This window comes from Tursiops truncatus, chromosome 14, assembly GCF_011762595.2.
Source record: "Tursiops truncatus isolate mTurTru1 chromosome 14, mTurTru1.mat.Y, whole genome shotgun sequence".
Classification (NCBI taxonomy): domain Eukaryota; kingdom Metazoa; phylum Chordata; class Mammalia; order Artiodactyla; family Delphinidae; genus Tursiops; species Tursiops truncatus.
This window is the reverse complement of record NC_047047.1, coordinates 57545230-57563558: the sequence shown is the minus strand read 5'-3', so window position 1 is coordinate 57563558 and position 18329 is coordinate 57545230. Positions and strand designations below refer to the sequence as shown.

Sequence of the window (18329 nt, the reverse complement as noted above, 5' to 3'; positions counted from 1 at the left end):
CTCCAAGGGGCTACATTCCTGGGGTATATGATTCATCCCTGGAGAAGGAATCTCCTTGGGAGAGATTATAATTTAAACATAAATTTAATGGAAGTCTAGGTTTCTTTTGAGGTTAATCTTAACAGCGTTTTAAGGAATGACATTATAATTTTTTCTCAATCTCATATAAATCAGAATTGTTTAAATGAGACCAAAATTAAAAAGCTACTGTTAATTGATTTCATATACATGATACAAATGAAATATTCTGTGTAGTACTACTTACATGAGTAACTTTTAGACATTCCTAAAATTAAGACTATGAAATTTTACTTTGTAGATATGTTTATGAGGATGTACAGCCTAATACTGCCATCAATTTCTGATAATTTTTTTCCATTTTGCAAATGATTTATGTACTTATTTTTTATCACATATCATCTATTTTAGCAAAACATCATTTTTAATTAGGGAGCTCTGAATGTTCTGTCAGATTTAACTTAAGTACTGACAGAATTGGCTGTAAATAATTTCAATAAGCTGCACAAACTGTAATCATGTTTCAATATACCAGGGATACTGTTTATCCTGATACAGTCATGACATATTTATTTCAGAATTATTGAGACTGTTAGTTTAATTACTAGTTCCTTATCCTGATAAAATAAGGTAATAGAAAAAGTGAATTAAAAGTGCATAAATTAAAAAATGTATTCATCTCTCAAAGGTTATTATACTGTGTTGTAAAATCATTAGGCTGCATTTTTATACTACTACATTAGCAGGGCTGCTAAAATTTAAACTGATGAAAGCAAAAAGGCACTACTCAGTGGGACAGACTTCATAAATCCTATTATTCCTACAGGACATTTCACTTTTGTTAAAAATGTCTTAAGTTTCACAAATTACAATGCATAACCCCAGTCAAGTGCTTTAACTGAATTATAAAAAATGGTATGTCATATCTATAGTGAAATCTTATGAAACAGTTGAACAGATACAGAACAAAAGCCTCTAGCAATGTGCTTAGTGCACAAAGTATAGCTGTATGCACATAACCATATGTCCTGTAAATTTCTAGAAAAATAACCAATGTCATTATACACAAAAACTTCCCCCAAAATACTGTCTTGTGATCTTGTTGGCAACCGCTGAATTGGGAATTTTAAGGATTTTTTTTGTTTGTTTTAAGTTCTATGATGATGGACAAATGTTGCCTGATGATTAAGAGTAAATTCTTCACAAATGTTAACAATTTTTAATCTCCCTGATAAATTCTATTTATGTTTTAGTAGTTATGTCATAGTGTTTTATCTAACATTTGTAACAGGAATAGCTGGTAAGGCTAACTTCACCTTTCCTAAAGTGATATCTTATATCTACTAGAAAATAATCTTAATTTTTCTTCCTTGTTAGCTATTTTCTTTGAGTAAGAGTAGTAATATCACAAATTATGTAACAGAAATTTGTCCTGCGGTAGAAGCTATGGCTTTCCTTATCTGTCCATGTCCTTCCTTCAGTAAGTTCATTAGACTGTAAAAGCAATGTATAAGAATCATTCTAATCAACAAGAATAATATTTTCTCAACAATCACAAGAATACTAAGTGTTTAGCTGTATGCAGAGGTCACATTTTATAATATGCAATATAACAAATTGGCCTAAATAATTCGAAGAGTAGAAAGCTTTCATTCATGTTTACCATAGCGAAGTCATTTTTTCAAGATTTAAACAATCTATTATCATTATAATTCATATATTAAAATATAAACATACAAATTTAAAATATATAATTGCTAGAGTTCCATCAATTATAACTGCAAAACTAATTTAATAGTGAAAAAGGAAACACATATAAGTAGAGCTTATGAATATAAATACCTACTGGTACATCTTTCTTTTCTTTCCTCGCAAGGTTTGTGCCTCTGTGGTCATTCTGTTGTTGATATAATGAACCGTCTCGTTCACCGTTTAACTGGAAGGAGCTCACTCCATTTCCTTCAGTAAGATATATTTAAATATATTAGAAAAGGATTAATTTTTATGAAAATTTTCATTCAGAAAATTATCAAGTAGGAAACAAAAAATATTATCTCTGAGACAGTTTCAGCCTTCATTTGGGATTACCCTATCAGAATATTTACTACTGTAAAAAGTCTTTTATATATACGTTCTTCTACTTTTATCTCTATTTCTTTCACATATGCAAATTAAAATTCAGGCTGTATCTAAGTACATATATTTGTGTTAAAAAGAAAAGAAATACTGAATACATAAGTACTTTCAGGAAAGGGGCAATTTATAGTCTGTTATCCAAGAAACCTTAGTTGCTCTTTTTTTAATTGCTTCTTTTGCATAACACACAAGACACTTTACAGTATTAAAACAGTACCTTCTAGTATTACTTTGGAGGCAAATACCTAGCAAATACTGACAATCATTTTTCTAAAAATGATTAAATGAAATAAAATAAAGGAGTCAGGCAAGGTATCCTCTTCTTTTTCTAAAACAGAAGTAGCCTAGGACCAAACACATTTTCCTTGTTTGTTCAGAGTTTAATTTCTTTTGTTGCCACACTCTAGATATATAACGAATTGGGTACAAACGATTCTCCAAAAGAGGGAAGGCTAGATATGAAATGACAAAGAAAAGGCAAAATATCCCAGACTGGGTCATAGGTAATCCTGTCATAAAAACACTTCAAACGATGAGGCAAAAAGCAGAAAACATCTCTAGAGCCATTGCCTTCCTTCTCCCTTCCGCAAAGGAATTTCAAATAATCTCTTAAAAGGAGTCTCTCCATTTTTTTCACACATTATGAAAACCTGGCAACATTCTTATTTCACCTTCCCTTCCCCCATTACCTAGAGCAACAGGCTTCTGTGGAGGTAACCTGGGAGGCGGTGGCCTAGGTGGAACTTGGGAGGGCTTTGCTGGGCTCTCTGATGTGGGACATCTCTTGATTGTTCCTTGATTATCATCCTCAGTAGAATGAGTTTCCTGTGGTATGAATATGGACTTAGGCTGAAATAATACAGAAAAGGAGACCAATGATTAAACATGAAATTATTCGTGTTTCATTAAACATGAAAAATACTGAATATCTGCCCTGAAGTAAATATTATTATATATCAGAGGCTTGCAAACTGTGTTTACTAGTTGAGTTTCAACTCTTATTGGATTATTCAACTATCTGGTTCAGGTAATCTTAATATATATCCTAAAAATGTACACCTAAAATATTTTCTCAGGAAAAAAAAAAGACCTGTTTCTATTAATTCCTCACAAGCCTGCCCACTTAGACTTGCCAAATAAAAATATTCTGGTCTTTACGATCCCCAATTTAAATGAGTCTCCTTTTACTTTAAACATTCAGGCTAATCAAAGTTCAGCTCCTTACAAGGCTAATCTAAACTGTCTCTTTAAGGTGACTCATTATCTTTTATGTTAATGTTTAATCTTTCAGACAGGGGGCAGAAGAAGGTGCCAATTAAAATTTTATCAAATCAGAGAATACTAACTCAGCAATATGGGATACCTGGGGAACTCTGTGCAGACAATGGAAAAACCTTCAGTCAGCTGAAGGTTTGGAGAATTTATAAATTCTTATAATGTGCCCCTTATTAGGAAGACTGCTCAGCACTTATCTCTTTGAAATTCAGATCTCTGTATTTCTGCTAATGTAAAACTGAACAAGCAAGAACAGTCCTATTTACCTGGGTGAATTGTGATTTTCTTAAAAGTAAAATAAAAACAAAATATAGTAATACATTGGATATCTAGACTGGTCAGACTCCAATTCTCATTTATAAATCAATTTATAATTGATTTCAAACCTTACAACTCATTTTATAAACAGTCCATTTTATAATTAGAATTTGCTATGCATATGAACTTAATCAGTTGCTAGTAGATTACAGATTTTGAAGAAAAAAATCTTATTAAAAGTATGAGTTTTCTAACCCAAGTGAAATACTAATCCATTAACTTAATCATTTTCATGTACAAATTTCTGGAACTTATTATTTAGAATAAACACCAAATGACAAGTTGGATGATTTAAAAAAGACAAAAACAATCACAATTGTCTACTTATATCATGGTTAGTAACTTCTTCATGACTTTTCTTTGTGGATCCCAAGTTTAAATAAGCCACAGAGTAAGTATTAATACAGTATTAAAGTGGCAGACACACGTACACAATTCAAACCGAGAAACAAATCTGCTTACCTTTGGTGGCAAAGGAGGTGGAACTTTTGCTTTCATGGTTGAACTATAAAAACATAAACACTTAGAATCAGAACTCATCATTTTACAAACAAATCATTACTAAAATATGATTATTTTTTTAAAGATACGGAAGAAAATTTTGTATAAACAAGTTTCTTTTTCTAAGGTTATGAGCGATTTTCAAAATACTTTGTGAAATGTTCAAGTTATGCTAAAGGAAGTATTATTCAAAAGTAACTGAGTAGATATGCTTTCCTTTTTTTTTTTTTTGCAGTACGCAGGCCTCTCACTGTTGTGGTCTCTCCCATTGCGGAGCACAGGCTCTGGACGCACAGGCTCAGCGGTCATGGCTCACGGGCCCAGCTGCTCCATGGCATGTGGGATCTTCCCGGACCGGGGCACGAACCCGTGTCCCCTGCATTGGCAGGCGGACTCTCAACCACTGTGCCACCAGGGAAGCCCTAGATATGCTTTCTTGTTTTCAAATATTATTTTAGTAATTAAAACTGGAAAAGATAGCCACAATTCCAATTTATATCAATTGAAAGTTAAATAATATAAAAACACAAGCAACAGTTGGTTTAAGGAAAAATAGCAAAATGATATAAAAATATATTACAATGTAAGCTTCATTTTTACTACTGTTAGATATGGAATATCTCTGATGAAGCTCATCAAAAGCTATATACATACTCTATGAAATTACTGGCAGAATTTTTTGGTTGAAGCTAAGATTCATTACAACTCAGAACTGGAGTTTTAGAAGTACTAAAAATTAAAAGATTATGGAGCATATACTCTCAGATGAGGAGACTGAGGCCCAGAGAGGTTAAGTGACCTGATTCAAGGTCACAGAGTGGTGAGGTAGAAAGGAAAATCAATGCCCCAGCTGCTTCTCAGGTGTTTCTGTCACTCTACCATGAAACTGCATCTTTCTTTAAAAACAAACAAACAACAAAACCCCCAAAACTAAAAGGACTAAATATTAATAATTACGTAAGTGAAAATATTCTCCCCTCAAAAATACATTTATATACAAATTATTTATTTGAAACATATCAGATGAAATTTAATCAACTATATAGTAAGACTCTTTGTAGCTGTAGTAATAATTACAGCTATTACTGACTAATTTATAACATTAAACTACAGGATATGTTTACTGTCTTTGTAAATTTTTTTCAAAGTTCTTTTTTTATCAACTTGTGCTATGGACTGAATTGTGTCCACTCAAAATTTGTAGGTTGAAACCCTAACCTCCAATGTGCTTGTATTTGGACACAGGGTTTCTAGGAGGTAACTGAGGTTAAATGAGATCATATGGGTGGGGAGCGAATCCAACAGAATTGGTGGCTTTATAAGAAGAGGAAGAGATCTGGATCTCGATCGCTCTCTGTCTCTCTGTGCACAGACTGAGAAAAGGCCATGTGAACACACAGCAAGAAGGCAGCTGCCTACAAGCCAGGATGAGGGCCCTCACCGGGAACTAAATCTGCAGGCACCTTATCTTGGACATCCCAGCCTCCAGAACTGTGACAAATCTCTGTTGTTCAAGCCACTCAGTCCATGATATTTTGTTATGGCAGCCTGAGCTAAGACATATTTTGGTACTAAGAAGTGGGGTGCTATTGTAATAAATACATAAAAATATGGAAGCAGTTATGGAACTGGGTAATAGGTAAAGGCTGGAAGAGTTTGGGGGTACATGCTAGAAGTATAGACGTTAAGAGCAAGAGGTCAATGAGAAAAGAGGAGAGCCGGTGAGAAAGCTTCCATCTTCTTAGAGAATACACAAATAGTCATTAACAGAATGTCCTTTAATGGATATTAAAGGCCATTCTGGTGAGGTCTCAAGATGGAAATGATGAACGAGTTATTGGAAACTGGAGGAAAGGTAATCATTGTTATAAAGTGGCAGAGAACTTGGATGAATTGTGTTCATGTTCTAGTGTTTTGTGGAAGGAAAATCTGCAAGGGATGAAATCGGATAGTTAGCTGAGGAGATTTCTAAGCCAAGTGCTGAAGGAGAGGCTTGGTTCTTTGTGACTGCTTACAGTGAAATGTGATTGTATTTGGAGATAGTGCTTCTGGGAGGTAATTAAGGTTAACTGAGGTCATAAGAACGAGGTCCTAATCAGACAGGACTGGTGGCCTTATAAAAAGAGGGAGAGGGGCTTCCCTGGTGGCGCAGCGGTTGAGAGTCCGCCTGCCGATGCAGGGGACACGGGTTCGTGCCCCGGTCCGGGAGGATCCCACATGCCGCGGAGCGGCTGGGCCCGTGAGCCACGGCTGCTGAGCCTGCACATCCGGAGCCTGTGCTCCGCAACGGGAGAGGCCACAACAGTGAGAGGCCCGCGTACCACACAAAAAAAAAAAAAAAGAGGGAGAGAGATTTCTCTCTTTGCATGCACACACTGAGCAAAGTGCATCTGAGGACATACTGAGAAGGCAGCCACCTGCAAGCCTGGAAGAGAGCTCTCACCAGGAACTAAACTGTCCAGCAGCCCAGCCTCCAGACCATGAGAAATAAATACCAGTCTATGGTATTTTGTTAAGGATGCCCGAACCGACTAATACAATTACAACAGAGAAAAGGAAAGAAAATGTGGTACAACCCATGATACTATATTATTAATGATATTAAAATTACTTCAATATTAAGCTGCCAGATTTACTAAATCAGGTCAAATGACACTTTTTCTTTTACCAAAAATGGAAACAGAACTTACTGTTTAGATTCATCATCATCCCCTTCATCATCTTCTAAATGTGCCACATGCCCTCTAAGGATAAAGAAGGATAATTCCACTGTTACCAAATGGACTTTACCACCAAAACAGCTTAAGAAGAAATTTTAGAAAATGCAGGAAGGGCTACTGTAGGACAGAATTTTATTTCTATGTCTTTACAGGATTCAGGATATTAAAACAACAACAACAACACAATCTTAGGCTACATGATAGAGAAGGGGGTAAAGGACTTTACTCATCTGTAACAAAGTATTTTAAGCTTAATTAAAAATTAAAGTTACCGCTGATGTAATTCTTCTTCAACAGACTTCAGAAGACTCCTTAGGAGAAAAATAAAAATTAAAAATAATGTGAATAAAGCAAAGAAATACTAAGTACAATTTTTCATCACTTTAACCTTATCTATAAAATTAAAACACTTTTTTACTATTCACTAAAAACTTGCTGTAACGATCATCGCTATACCATAAAACATCAGGTTATATTTAATGAGGTATCTATTTTCTGTTGCTAATGTCTTTATACATGTATTTTAAATGAACAAAATAAATCCAAGTGTTTATTGAAAAATACCAATTCAGACAAAGGACAACCCACCATGAAATGTCACAACTGGGACTGACAAAACAATAATTGCAGGGTCATAGTCAGGGGTTTCCAGGATTTAAATTTTACCTGGAATATTCTACCTGACACCTGAAATTATATTTTCTTTTTCTTAATGTAAGAAAGGTGACACACTTTAAAAAAACATCATGCTCTCAGGCAATCCTACAAAATGAAACTCAACGTGTTGGATCTCTGCAAAAGCATGCATGCATGTGATGTGAATACATGAATGTAGTAGCACTTTGCTTTCACAGAAGACACTCACTTACCTGAAGTATCTGTTCTCCAGTGGTGTACTGGCAAACACATTTACACTTTTGGGAGACTAAGCCTGTATCAGACCAGGTGCGAGGATTTTATCATTAGGAGCAATTTATAAAACTTTGATATTCAGGAACGTAAGAGAGAACTCACGGCATTCCTGAAGTTCCCTTACTTCTTTTCACTGCAAGTTCATGCAACATACCTCCTATATTATACTCTTCAAGCATCAGAAACTCAATAGCCTTCTTAAAGCTAACGAGATAGAAATACGGTTACTGACAGATTACTGTGGTAAAAGTGATTCAGCAGAAAATTTACTCTCCTCTAATCATTTCCCCTTCCTATATATAGTGGAAAAAACTGCCCTCAGAATTATCAAAGCATAAAACCAGAGAAACTGAAAGGTATGGTTAGCTGGTATGAATAATTAATAGAATAGACTTTAGCCATCAAATGTTTTAATTAGGATAGTTTAATAACAATTTAAGTATTAAAAAGTGACGAAGTTTTAAATCTGGACTTGTAAATGACATAGGAAAACCATAAACTAATTGCAAATCCTATTTTGCAGCTAAAAAAATTAAGGTACTTCAGTCAAATGTATTACCTATTCACAAAGCTCTTCAAGGACTAGCTCTAAGAAGACAGGACTTCTACCTAGAGGCAGTATAGCAAAATGATGACAGGTTGTGAAGCAAAGACAGCCTGAATCTGAATCCTGCCTCTGCCACTGTAAGCTATGTGGCCTTCGATAAGTTACTCTGATTTTCCTAAGCAAAATGGGAATTACAATAGTACCTATGTCAAAATGTTTATCTGCAGATACAATTAATTATTTCTTTGAATAGTATTTCAGAGCACAGTAAGTACTCAATTAGTGTTTTCTTTATTATTATCAACTAAGCAACATTTCTCTAAACCAGCAATTCTCAAAGCACGGTCTGGGGATCCTGGGGGTCCTATAGGGTCCGGTAAGAGGTCTGCAAGGTAAAAAAACTATTTTCATAACCTAAAGCACTTTTTTTCTTTTTTTACTCTTAATTCACTCTTTTTCTTTCTTTTTTCACTCTTATTATTTCATTGAGAATGAAACGCTGGAGTTTTCTGGAGACTATGAGACGTATGATATCATAATAGATTAGTAACAGATATGAGAATCCAGCTGTCTTCTATTAAGCCAGACGTTAAGGAGATCTGCAAAGAATATAAAACAATGCCACCTTTCTTACTAATATTATTTTGTTTCAGGAAAAAAACAGCTATTCTTCATAAAAAATGTTATTTGTGGTCCTCAACAAAACGTTTGCTGTATTATACTGACATATCTAAAGCTGCTTCTAAGTCTCATGAGAGGAACAAAGTGGTGTTGCAAAGAGGGTACCATTAAGAGGTGGCATTTGAATTGGTTCTTTTTTTTTTTAAAGACTTTTTTTGATGTGGACCATTTTTAAAGTCTTCATTGAATTTGTTACAATACTGCTTCTGTTTTATGTTTTGGTTTTTTGGCAACGAGGCATGTGAGATCTTAGCTCCTGACCAGGGATCGAACCCACACCCCCTGCATTGGAAGGTGAAGTCTTAACCACTGGATCACCAGGGAAGTCCCTGAACTGCTTCTTAAAGATGAGGAATTTTTTAATACACACAAAATTTTTTTTATGGTAACATGGAATGAGTATATTACTATTTGAAATAAATAAATATTTTGAAAAGTTTTCAGTTTAAATTTCCAGTACTATAAATATTGATATTTATAAGTGATATAACCAAAAGCTCATTGGAATCCTTAATAATTTTTAAGACCATAAAGGGATCCTGAGACTAAAAATTTCGGAAGCACTGCTTTAAATTATTTTACCAAATTAAATGTAGTATCTCTGAACTGTACAGTGGGCTTTCACATCATCTTAGAAGATGTGAAAACAAACTTTTTCTTAAGCATGTGACAATATTTTTCGAGCCATTTCTTTTTCCAGTAGAGAATATTAGCATTTGAAAATAATTAAGAGGAGAATTTAAATGTAGTTTATTTTCAGTTTACCATATTTAGTTGGACTTATATGGCATTCTACTTTTTAAAACATTATCTTCCTGGGAGTATACGTTCTGTAAGAATAAGAGAACATGAAAAAGCAGCTATCCTAAGGCTAGGGACTCATATGTATATTTTTAAATTCATTTACTTGTAAATTTCCTACTATGTGTCAAGATATTTTGTTAATAAAGTTACAGAATTCATGAAGTCTTAATGAAAAGTAGAAAATATGATTTGCTTTTCAGCTTTTATAAAAGAAAATGAAATATGGCTAATTTGCATAAAGGTTCATTTATACCGTATCTTGAGAGCATTGGAGAAAAATGTGATACTGATTTAATCACCAATACTGGATGTGACATAATAAATAATGTCACTATTCACTGGTCTACTTGGATTCCTCTATTATGGAATTCTGAGAAAGTAATGAATAAAACAAAACAAAAATGATGCCCTCATACTGAACTACTAAGTCAACTGAAAATGACCAGAAAATCTGGATGAAGAGGTTAAAAATGGAAAAACATGCAAACATAGATCATAGATTTAACTGATAAAGTGAAGAAACTGATAGGGAGAGAAGTCAAAAACCACCACCAAAGTATTTGGCATCTTTGAATTAGCTGCTGGTTACTAGAACCATTCAAAATTGCCTAACTGACTCAAAACAATCTGTAAGTACTGCCCTGATTAGATTTGAGAACAAACCAAAAAACTTCCCTATTTCTTTAAAACCAAAAACCAATTTTATTCTCTCATATTCACTTGCTCTTACAATCAACATTTACTGAGTAAACACTACAAATAAGGGCAACTAATGTGTATTAAACCCTAAATGTGCTAAATGCTTTGCAATGATTATTCCATTTCACCCTTAGTATACTATGAGGCAGGTACTATTATAATCCCCATTTATTAGAGAAAATTGAGGTAAATTTCTCCAAGTTACACAGTTTATAGCAAGAGACAGTTCTGACTCTGGATCTGGCATTTACTACTACTATACTTAATTATGCCAGGAATTTCTTTTCACTATTATTTAAGTCTTTAGAAGAGAATTTATTTTTAGAACTTTTGCTCTACATTAAAAACAAAATCAGAAATAGAGTTTTCTTTTAAAAATAGTATTTTGTTGGTTTAAATAGTCAGAAAAGTTGACCCCAATAATAACAATTCAAAAGAAAACAACCCAGTAAGTCAAAACACATATGCATTCTGTTAAAAAAACAAACAAACTTAGTTCCTGCGTGGTCTGGAATAGGCAGAAACCCATAAATGGAAATCTGTCTGCCTGATCACCTACGGAGAAAGCAGGAAATCCTGTGAGTTTTAAAACACTGCCTAGTCACAAGAATAAAGCAGACATAGCAGTACAGTAAGAGAAGTGCTACATCCATGCTCATGTCACATGTATGTATATACCTGTACACGAAACACAGCCAAAGGGCAAACTTTGGGGCAACCTACCTTGCCAGTGATTCGTTATATAGAATAAAGTTCCTTAAGCAGGGATCCAATTAATCAAAAAATGAAGGTTGGGGAAATTATTAACATTTACCTAGCCAAAGTAACTATATAATATGAAAATGTCTAACAATCAAAAAATCAGACAATGGGGACTAAGGAATCTAGAAAAGCATTTAATGATAGGCCATTTTGGGGGTATTTTTGCAAGTATATAATATAAAAATATATTTAAAATAAACCAAAGTAAATGAAATATTTTTCAAAATTATACAATCTCTTAAAAATACATCAAACTTTGCTAACAAGATCCTTAAAACTAGTGACCTGAAATTTAGACAAAATAACACAAAAACACATCAGAATTTATTTGCTAACCCATTATGAGACAAACTTTCCTTTGTTGCCCATCAACAAATCAAGACAAACTATAAACAGCAAATGTTACTATTTTGATAAAATTTCATTTTTCAACCAGGGAAATTTTAGACTTATTTTCCATTTTAGGAAACATAAGGTTTAAAACAAAAACAAAAACTTCATGTTATTTAACTGAAGTTCAGCAAAATCAAAACTAATGCATTTCTCTAGCTTGTCATTCAAAGTCGTTTCTGGGTTAAGAAAAGAGTATTTAAACATTTCGTTTATAAAAAAAGAAACATGATTTTGCGTTATTATCTCTAAATCTGAGTTGCTTGTCTTTTAGTCACCTGCTTAACTTAAGATATTAACATATTTTAACTAAAATATGGGTATATAATATGTCTCAACCCTCTAATGTCACTGAAATTATATTTGGAAATTTTAAGTAGTTCTGATTATTGAAATAATATCTACATATAGCTGGGAGATTTTGGCAATTTAAATATTTCCCTATAAATTAGCTTTTATAATGATAGTTCATCCATGAACTCAGGAAATGAGACTCTACGGGGAAGAGCAGAGTCCTGTCCCCATATCTTGCTAATTCAGGCCTACGAACATCTTAAATTGTTACACCTTGCAAGCTGCCTTTTCACCACCGTGCTGCACCACCTAGACAGTGCCTGGTATACTGCAGACCTTAAACAACCGCTGGATTTATTTCTTGCATAAAATAAATAACTTTTAAACCTTTAGACATATTTTAATGGCTATCTACTTTTTAAAAGACTCTTGACAGCTAAAAAGTTAAGACAAAGATTTTTAAAGAGTGTGAATATTTCCATCTGTTTTCATAGGCCAACACATCTGGGAGATGTACCAAAGCAAGTTTTGTAAGTAATAAACAGGTCAACTTTGCAAATAAAAGAAATAAATTGCTGAAACATATACTCATCTTTAGTTGGAATGTACTTACTTTCTCTAACAGGTAAGGTCTACAAAGTAGCTTGATACAAAAGATTTAAGGTGACTCTCCCCATTATGACAATTATTGAGTAGATGATTAGCAAGGCAGTAATAAAGAAAAGTTAAAAGCATATTATAAAATATATCTACCAGACTAGTACAATTTACTACTGTAAATATTTAAAATACAATTAATATATAACATATTTTAAGGCAATTTAAGTATTCTTAAATTTAATTTTAAAAGAATTTTACTTACTTGTTTGCACCTAAAAAGTAACTACTTTGGTGTCCTTGTCCATATTCTAGTTGTAGATCCTAATAGTACAGAATAAAATATTCAGCAAGATAGTAGTGTATCACAAATCATGATACACTAACGCATATTGTCTTTAAAAGAGAAACCCCAGACTTCAAATAAATCTGTATTGCTATATGTTCTTAAAAAGAAAGCAAGGTAGGACTTCCAACAATAAAAGATTTCAGAAGTTTGTAGTCTTAATTTATATATTTTATTATTTAAGTTACCAAAATTTTCCTGGGAACTTGTTTGAACACCATATGCAAGTTTCATTTATGGTTATTGCTACTGTAATTAACATTTGTAAAAATCAGTTTTTGGAATGAAAAAAGCTGAAAAAAGTATTTATGCTCAAGCTATAATGAAGCAAAAATGATTACAGAAGAGAACAAGCAACAAAAATCTTGGTTTGACTTTGTATATAACATCTGCAATAATTATGTATATATACACATTCACATATTTCTACTACTGCTTCATGCAGGTAATAATTTTTTAAAGGTTAAAAAGAAGGTGGTCTTTCAAAGTGAATTATACATGTGAAATTGCACAAGATTATAAACTAAATTTAAGGACTTCAAATATTTTTTTAAAGAGTTAAGTAGCAAAACTTCAAACGAATATTATTAAGGCAGTTCTTCAACTATTTAAACATTTCCACTGAACGCTGCAGGTTGTAGAGTTAAGAACTGAAATTTAAAGGAACTAACAATCTATGTGCTCAACTGAAATGCCTTCTTGAGGAAAAAAAATGATTTCCAACAACCACAGAAAGTACAGTTTCGTTTTCTCCCACTGTATTTCAAGCACCGTTTTAATGATTAAGGGGGAATATTTAACATTTTAAATGAATTTTATTTTCATTAGAATATAGTGTACTTAAAGCGCTATCTAGTTTTACAAGATACTGCCAGATGCACAATGAGGACTTAATGCAAAAGTTACCTTCTTGGAGCAGCCTTCCAAGACTGTCCAGGAAGATAGGTGTAACCTTCTTCGCGACTCCACGGCATTTAACACATAGTTCTCCTCTAGCGTTTACACTGACTTTTAATTAGCTTATTTACAAGTTTATAAAAATAGTAGCCAGGCTATAAGCTCCTCAAACAAAGGAAAATTGTTAAATCCATCTTTTTTCCCCACAGCCTAGGGTCTAGCATCGTACCTGGCACACACTAATCAGGCCCTAAGAAAATGCGTGTTCAAATGCCATTTGTTTATTTTACTGTAAACAGATAACTAACACTTCAGCCTCATTAAGATATACATAGATAATTATAGATCACACAAATACTAAGCCTAGAAATACAAGACTTCTAAGCAATACATCACATTTAAGTGAAAAGTTAAAAGCCAAAAGCCAAAAGCCTGGTTTAGACAAGGCTCAAATTTTGTCTTCTTCAATAATTGTGTTCTTCCATGCATAATAATGTATGTTCTTACCAGTGACAGAAGAGATAACACATCATAAACAAAAAAGATTAGTGAACTGTCACACTGGTATCACATAAAATTCTAATGAAATTCGGATACCTGTTCTCTTTAATTTGTAATGATAGATCTTAATAGGATGAAATTGCTATTATCATAAGACTGCCACACAGTTATTATGCTGCACTATTTAAGTGGTCATGACTTTATATAGGAGACTTTAAGCTTTGGTATTTAGTAAAGAAAAGTACTAATCTCAATGAATACCTTTCTGAATTCAACTTCATTTTCTTCAGCTATGCATAACTGGGCCCTTCTACCAGACCAGCAACCTCTTTAGCCAATATAATCTGTTAAGCCTTTAATCAAATGACAGCTTTCAAAAGCGTAATTTGTGCAGAGTGGCCATGGCTTGTGTTATATAAATATAGATATGTCCTAAGAATAGCTAGCTCATCTGCTACATGACAGTTACCAGGTTGATGATAATAATTTAAAAAAAATCAACTGATATATTTAGGAAGGTAAGAGAAGAATCTGAAATAACTAATGAAATATTTTAATAGAAAATGGACTGTAAATTCACATACAGAATAACATTCAGGATGGGGAGAAGTTGCTGACAGATCCAGGTCTGATGATTAAATGTGGCATGTGTTAAGCCCTACCAGGAAAGCTAAAATTGAAAGGGTTTCATTCTTTATTAATTCCTTCTCCGTAAATCAAGTTATGTTTTAGCATCCATAGGGAAAGAAAACAAAAACAAAACCCATGTGCTAGGCATGTCATCAAGGAAAAGGATTGCACTAAGTCCTTCTAATAAGTAGTTAATCTCATTTAATTCAACTATTATTTACTAAGCACTTATTATATGGCAGGAATTCAGACAGCAAATCAGACAAGAAAAATGAGAATAAATAAAAAGGAAAGGAAGAAAAGGGAAACTTGGGCAAAGTTAGTAGTCATTTACGTATCTTTAGGGTAGTCTAAGAAAGACTGATCTAAAATGCTTTCCAAAGGGACTTGGACTCTATTCTGTAATAGAAAAATGCTACCAAAGTTATGCTTGGAAAAGCACTCAAAATAACTCTATAAAATGATGGTAAAACATGGCCATTCTTTATAAGCTAAATAAGAATACATTTGAACATGCCAGGATAGACATAAAAAATTTAGTAGCATAAATCAGGCATCAACTTATTAATGAATGACAGTGTTTAACTACACAAAGTCAAAGCAGTAACAACATGGATGGCAACATGCAATAGCCCAGTACAGATTCAAATTGAACACTCAGCAAAAAATTTAAGATGGTCAACCTAAGCCCAATTAAAATATCTTTTGGGGTCAGAAAGTCCTAACTTCAGTGTTTTAATGAATAGAGGAGTACTTGTGAACTCGTATAGAGCCTCTAAGAAGACATGGTCCCAGCAAGAGCTGAAAAAGAACAGAGGATGTGGCGTGGAACACTGGAAAAGAAAAATACATGACCAAGAAAATCTTATTATTGTTTTTTTTTTAAAACCCATCTGGAGATTACAAAGTCTATCTATACCTGATGAGAAAACAGCAGGAAGTCAAAAGAATTGTTAGAGTTGGCTACAAAAACACTAAAGAAAAAATACTTTAACAATATGTTTTAACCAAGAAAAAAGAGAATAGCAGAATTTTTTCTCATCAAAAAAATGAGAAAATATGGCACACAAGTAAGGTGTTAGGAGACACCTTTTAATGTGGTAGATAATTTACAGAAGTAAAAAGAGACTAAACCCTCGCTAATTCTTATTTCTTAAAAAGAAAAGCAAGTAGGGTCAGAACACTAACTGAACAAGCAGTGTTCTGACTAATAAAAGCAGAATACTTAAGGGGACTCAAAGTGAATAAACATGACTTTTGTATAGCAAGGCTGGAAATGAATATCAGCAGGTTAGTTTTTTTTTTTCTTTTTAAATTTTACTGAAGTACAGTTGAAGCAGGTTAGTCTTGATACTCTAGAAAATGTCCTGTAATTGTGCAATTATGAAGGTGAGTTTTCCCTAGAGATTGCTTCATATATAATAGGTAAGAAAAGTGACCATACAACATAAATTTTATAGTAAGTAGTAGTTCAACAGATTTAAAATGAACAAAGTTGATGTATCTTTTCCAGAATAAATTTAACTTTATTTATAGACTTTATTCAATTCTGACCTAATTCAGGGGTAATCTTGTAGTACTTCTGTTATGGTTACTGATAATGATAAATTGGGTATATCTTTTGGACATGTTTTTAATTATAACCTAAATACTTTATTCTTACTTTTTCAGGAATACTGTAAGTTTCTTCAGAGCAATGATTATGTCACTACTTATGTTCCTCCACAGTAATTAACATAGTGCTTTACATATACAGTTGACCCTGGAACAACATGGGTTTAAGCTGTATGAGTCGACTTATATGCTGATTTTTTCAATAAATACATACTACAACATCACGTGATCTGCTGTTGGCTGAATCCAAAGATGCAGAGTCACAGGAAGGCCAACTATAAAGTTATACTCGGATTTTCAACTGCTGGTGTCCCTAATCCCCTTGTTGTTTAAGGGTCAACTGTTCTTACCTTTCAATATATTCTTCACTGGTATATGGGCCAAAATGCCTAGTAGAACTAGGAAAATTAGAAAAAATTAGCAGCAGCTGAACAGATGTGTAATACCTTTTAATGTAAAGACAGCATCTTGTAGACCGGCTATATCCATTCTTATGGTTATGGGCAAAACTCTTATTATTATGGAATTTTGCTGAGTTTTTTTCTTTGCTTTTTTAACTCAGGCATCTTTCAAAATTTAAAGACCTTTCTACTCACTAACAATGTTAAAATTCAAGCTCTGTTTCTCTGGTTTCATATATTATGATTGTCTGATTAAAAAAAAAACCTTTACTATAGTAATGATTCTAAATTCATTTACAAAAATCATAAGATGAATACCCTTAGCACTTAAAACAATCAGAAAGCACTGATGACATGGAAGTTTTAGGCAGCAAGGTCTTTAAGGGGGTAAATGTTTCTTTTGGTCCCAAAAGATTTAGGGCTGTCATCTTGGTGCCAATTGTCTACTAAGATGACAGCCAGACATTTTGGGTCCATCAGGTTTCCAGTGGCCAGCAGTAAGTATTTAAGAGTTGAAATCCTGTTCACAGTGCTAAGGTTTTAGAACTATGAAAGTAGGAGACTGAAATAATTATGGACACTTCACATCAAAAAACAAAAACACTAATTTGAAAAGACACATGCACTTCAATGTTCATAGAAGCACTATTTACAATAGCCAAGACATGGAAGCAACCCAGGTGCCCATCAACAGAAGATGTGGTATATACACACAGTGGAATATTACTCAACCATAAAAAAGAATGTAACATTGCCATTTCCAGCAACGTGGATGGGCCTAGAGAATGTTATGCTTAGTGAAATAAATCAGACAAAGACAAATATCATATGATATCACTTATATGTAGAATCTAAAAAATAATACAAATGAATCTATTTACAAAACAGAAACAGGTTCACAAACACAGAAAATAAACTTACGCTTACCAAAAGGGAGAGGGAAGGGGGAGGAAAAAGTTAGGAGTATGGGAATAACAAACTACTGCACATAAAATAGATAAGCAAAAAGGATTTGCTATATAGCACAGGGAATTATACCCAGTATCTTATAATAACCTATAATGGAACATAATCTTAAAAAAAACCCTGAATCACTATGCTATACATCTGAAACTAATGGAATATTGTAAATCAACTATACTTCAATAATATACACATACACACACACCAGAAAATAGCAAGCGTCAAAGAGGATGTGGAGAAATTGGAACCCTTGTGCATTGCTGGTGGGAACTGTAAAATGATGCAGCGGCTATGGAAAACCGTATGGTAATTCCTCCCAAAAT

At 33.3% G+C, this 18329-nt stretch overlaps 1 protein-coding gene across 4 annotated transcripts in view; it reads right to left on the bottom strand.

Annotated features, from left to right (window-relative positions):
• MAP4K3 (mitogen-activated protein kinase kinase kinase kinase 3) overlaps positions 1-18329 on the bottom strand; it is a 193825-nt gene that overhangs the window by 27703 nt on the left and 147793 nt on the right. For all 4 annotated transcript variants that reach the window (XM_019942766.3, XM_019942767.3, XM_019942768.3 and 1 more), the window contains 6 exons: positions 12920-12978; positions 7241-7279; positions 6939-6992; positions 4210-4252; positions 2844-3003; positions 1865-1977 (listed from right to left, as the gene is read on the bottom strand). In XM_019942766.3, the coding sequence (XP_019798325.1) occupies positions 1865-1977; positions 2844-3003; positions 4210-4252; positions 6939-6992; positions 7241-7279; positions 12920-12978 (468 nt within the window). The remainder of the gene's footprint in view (positions 1-1864; positions 1978-2843; positions 3004-4209; positions 4253-6938; positions 6993-7240; positions 7280-12919; positions 12979-18329) is intronic.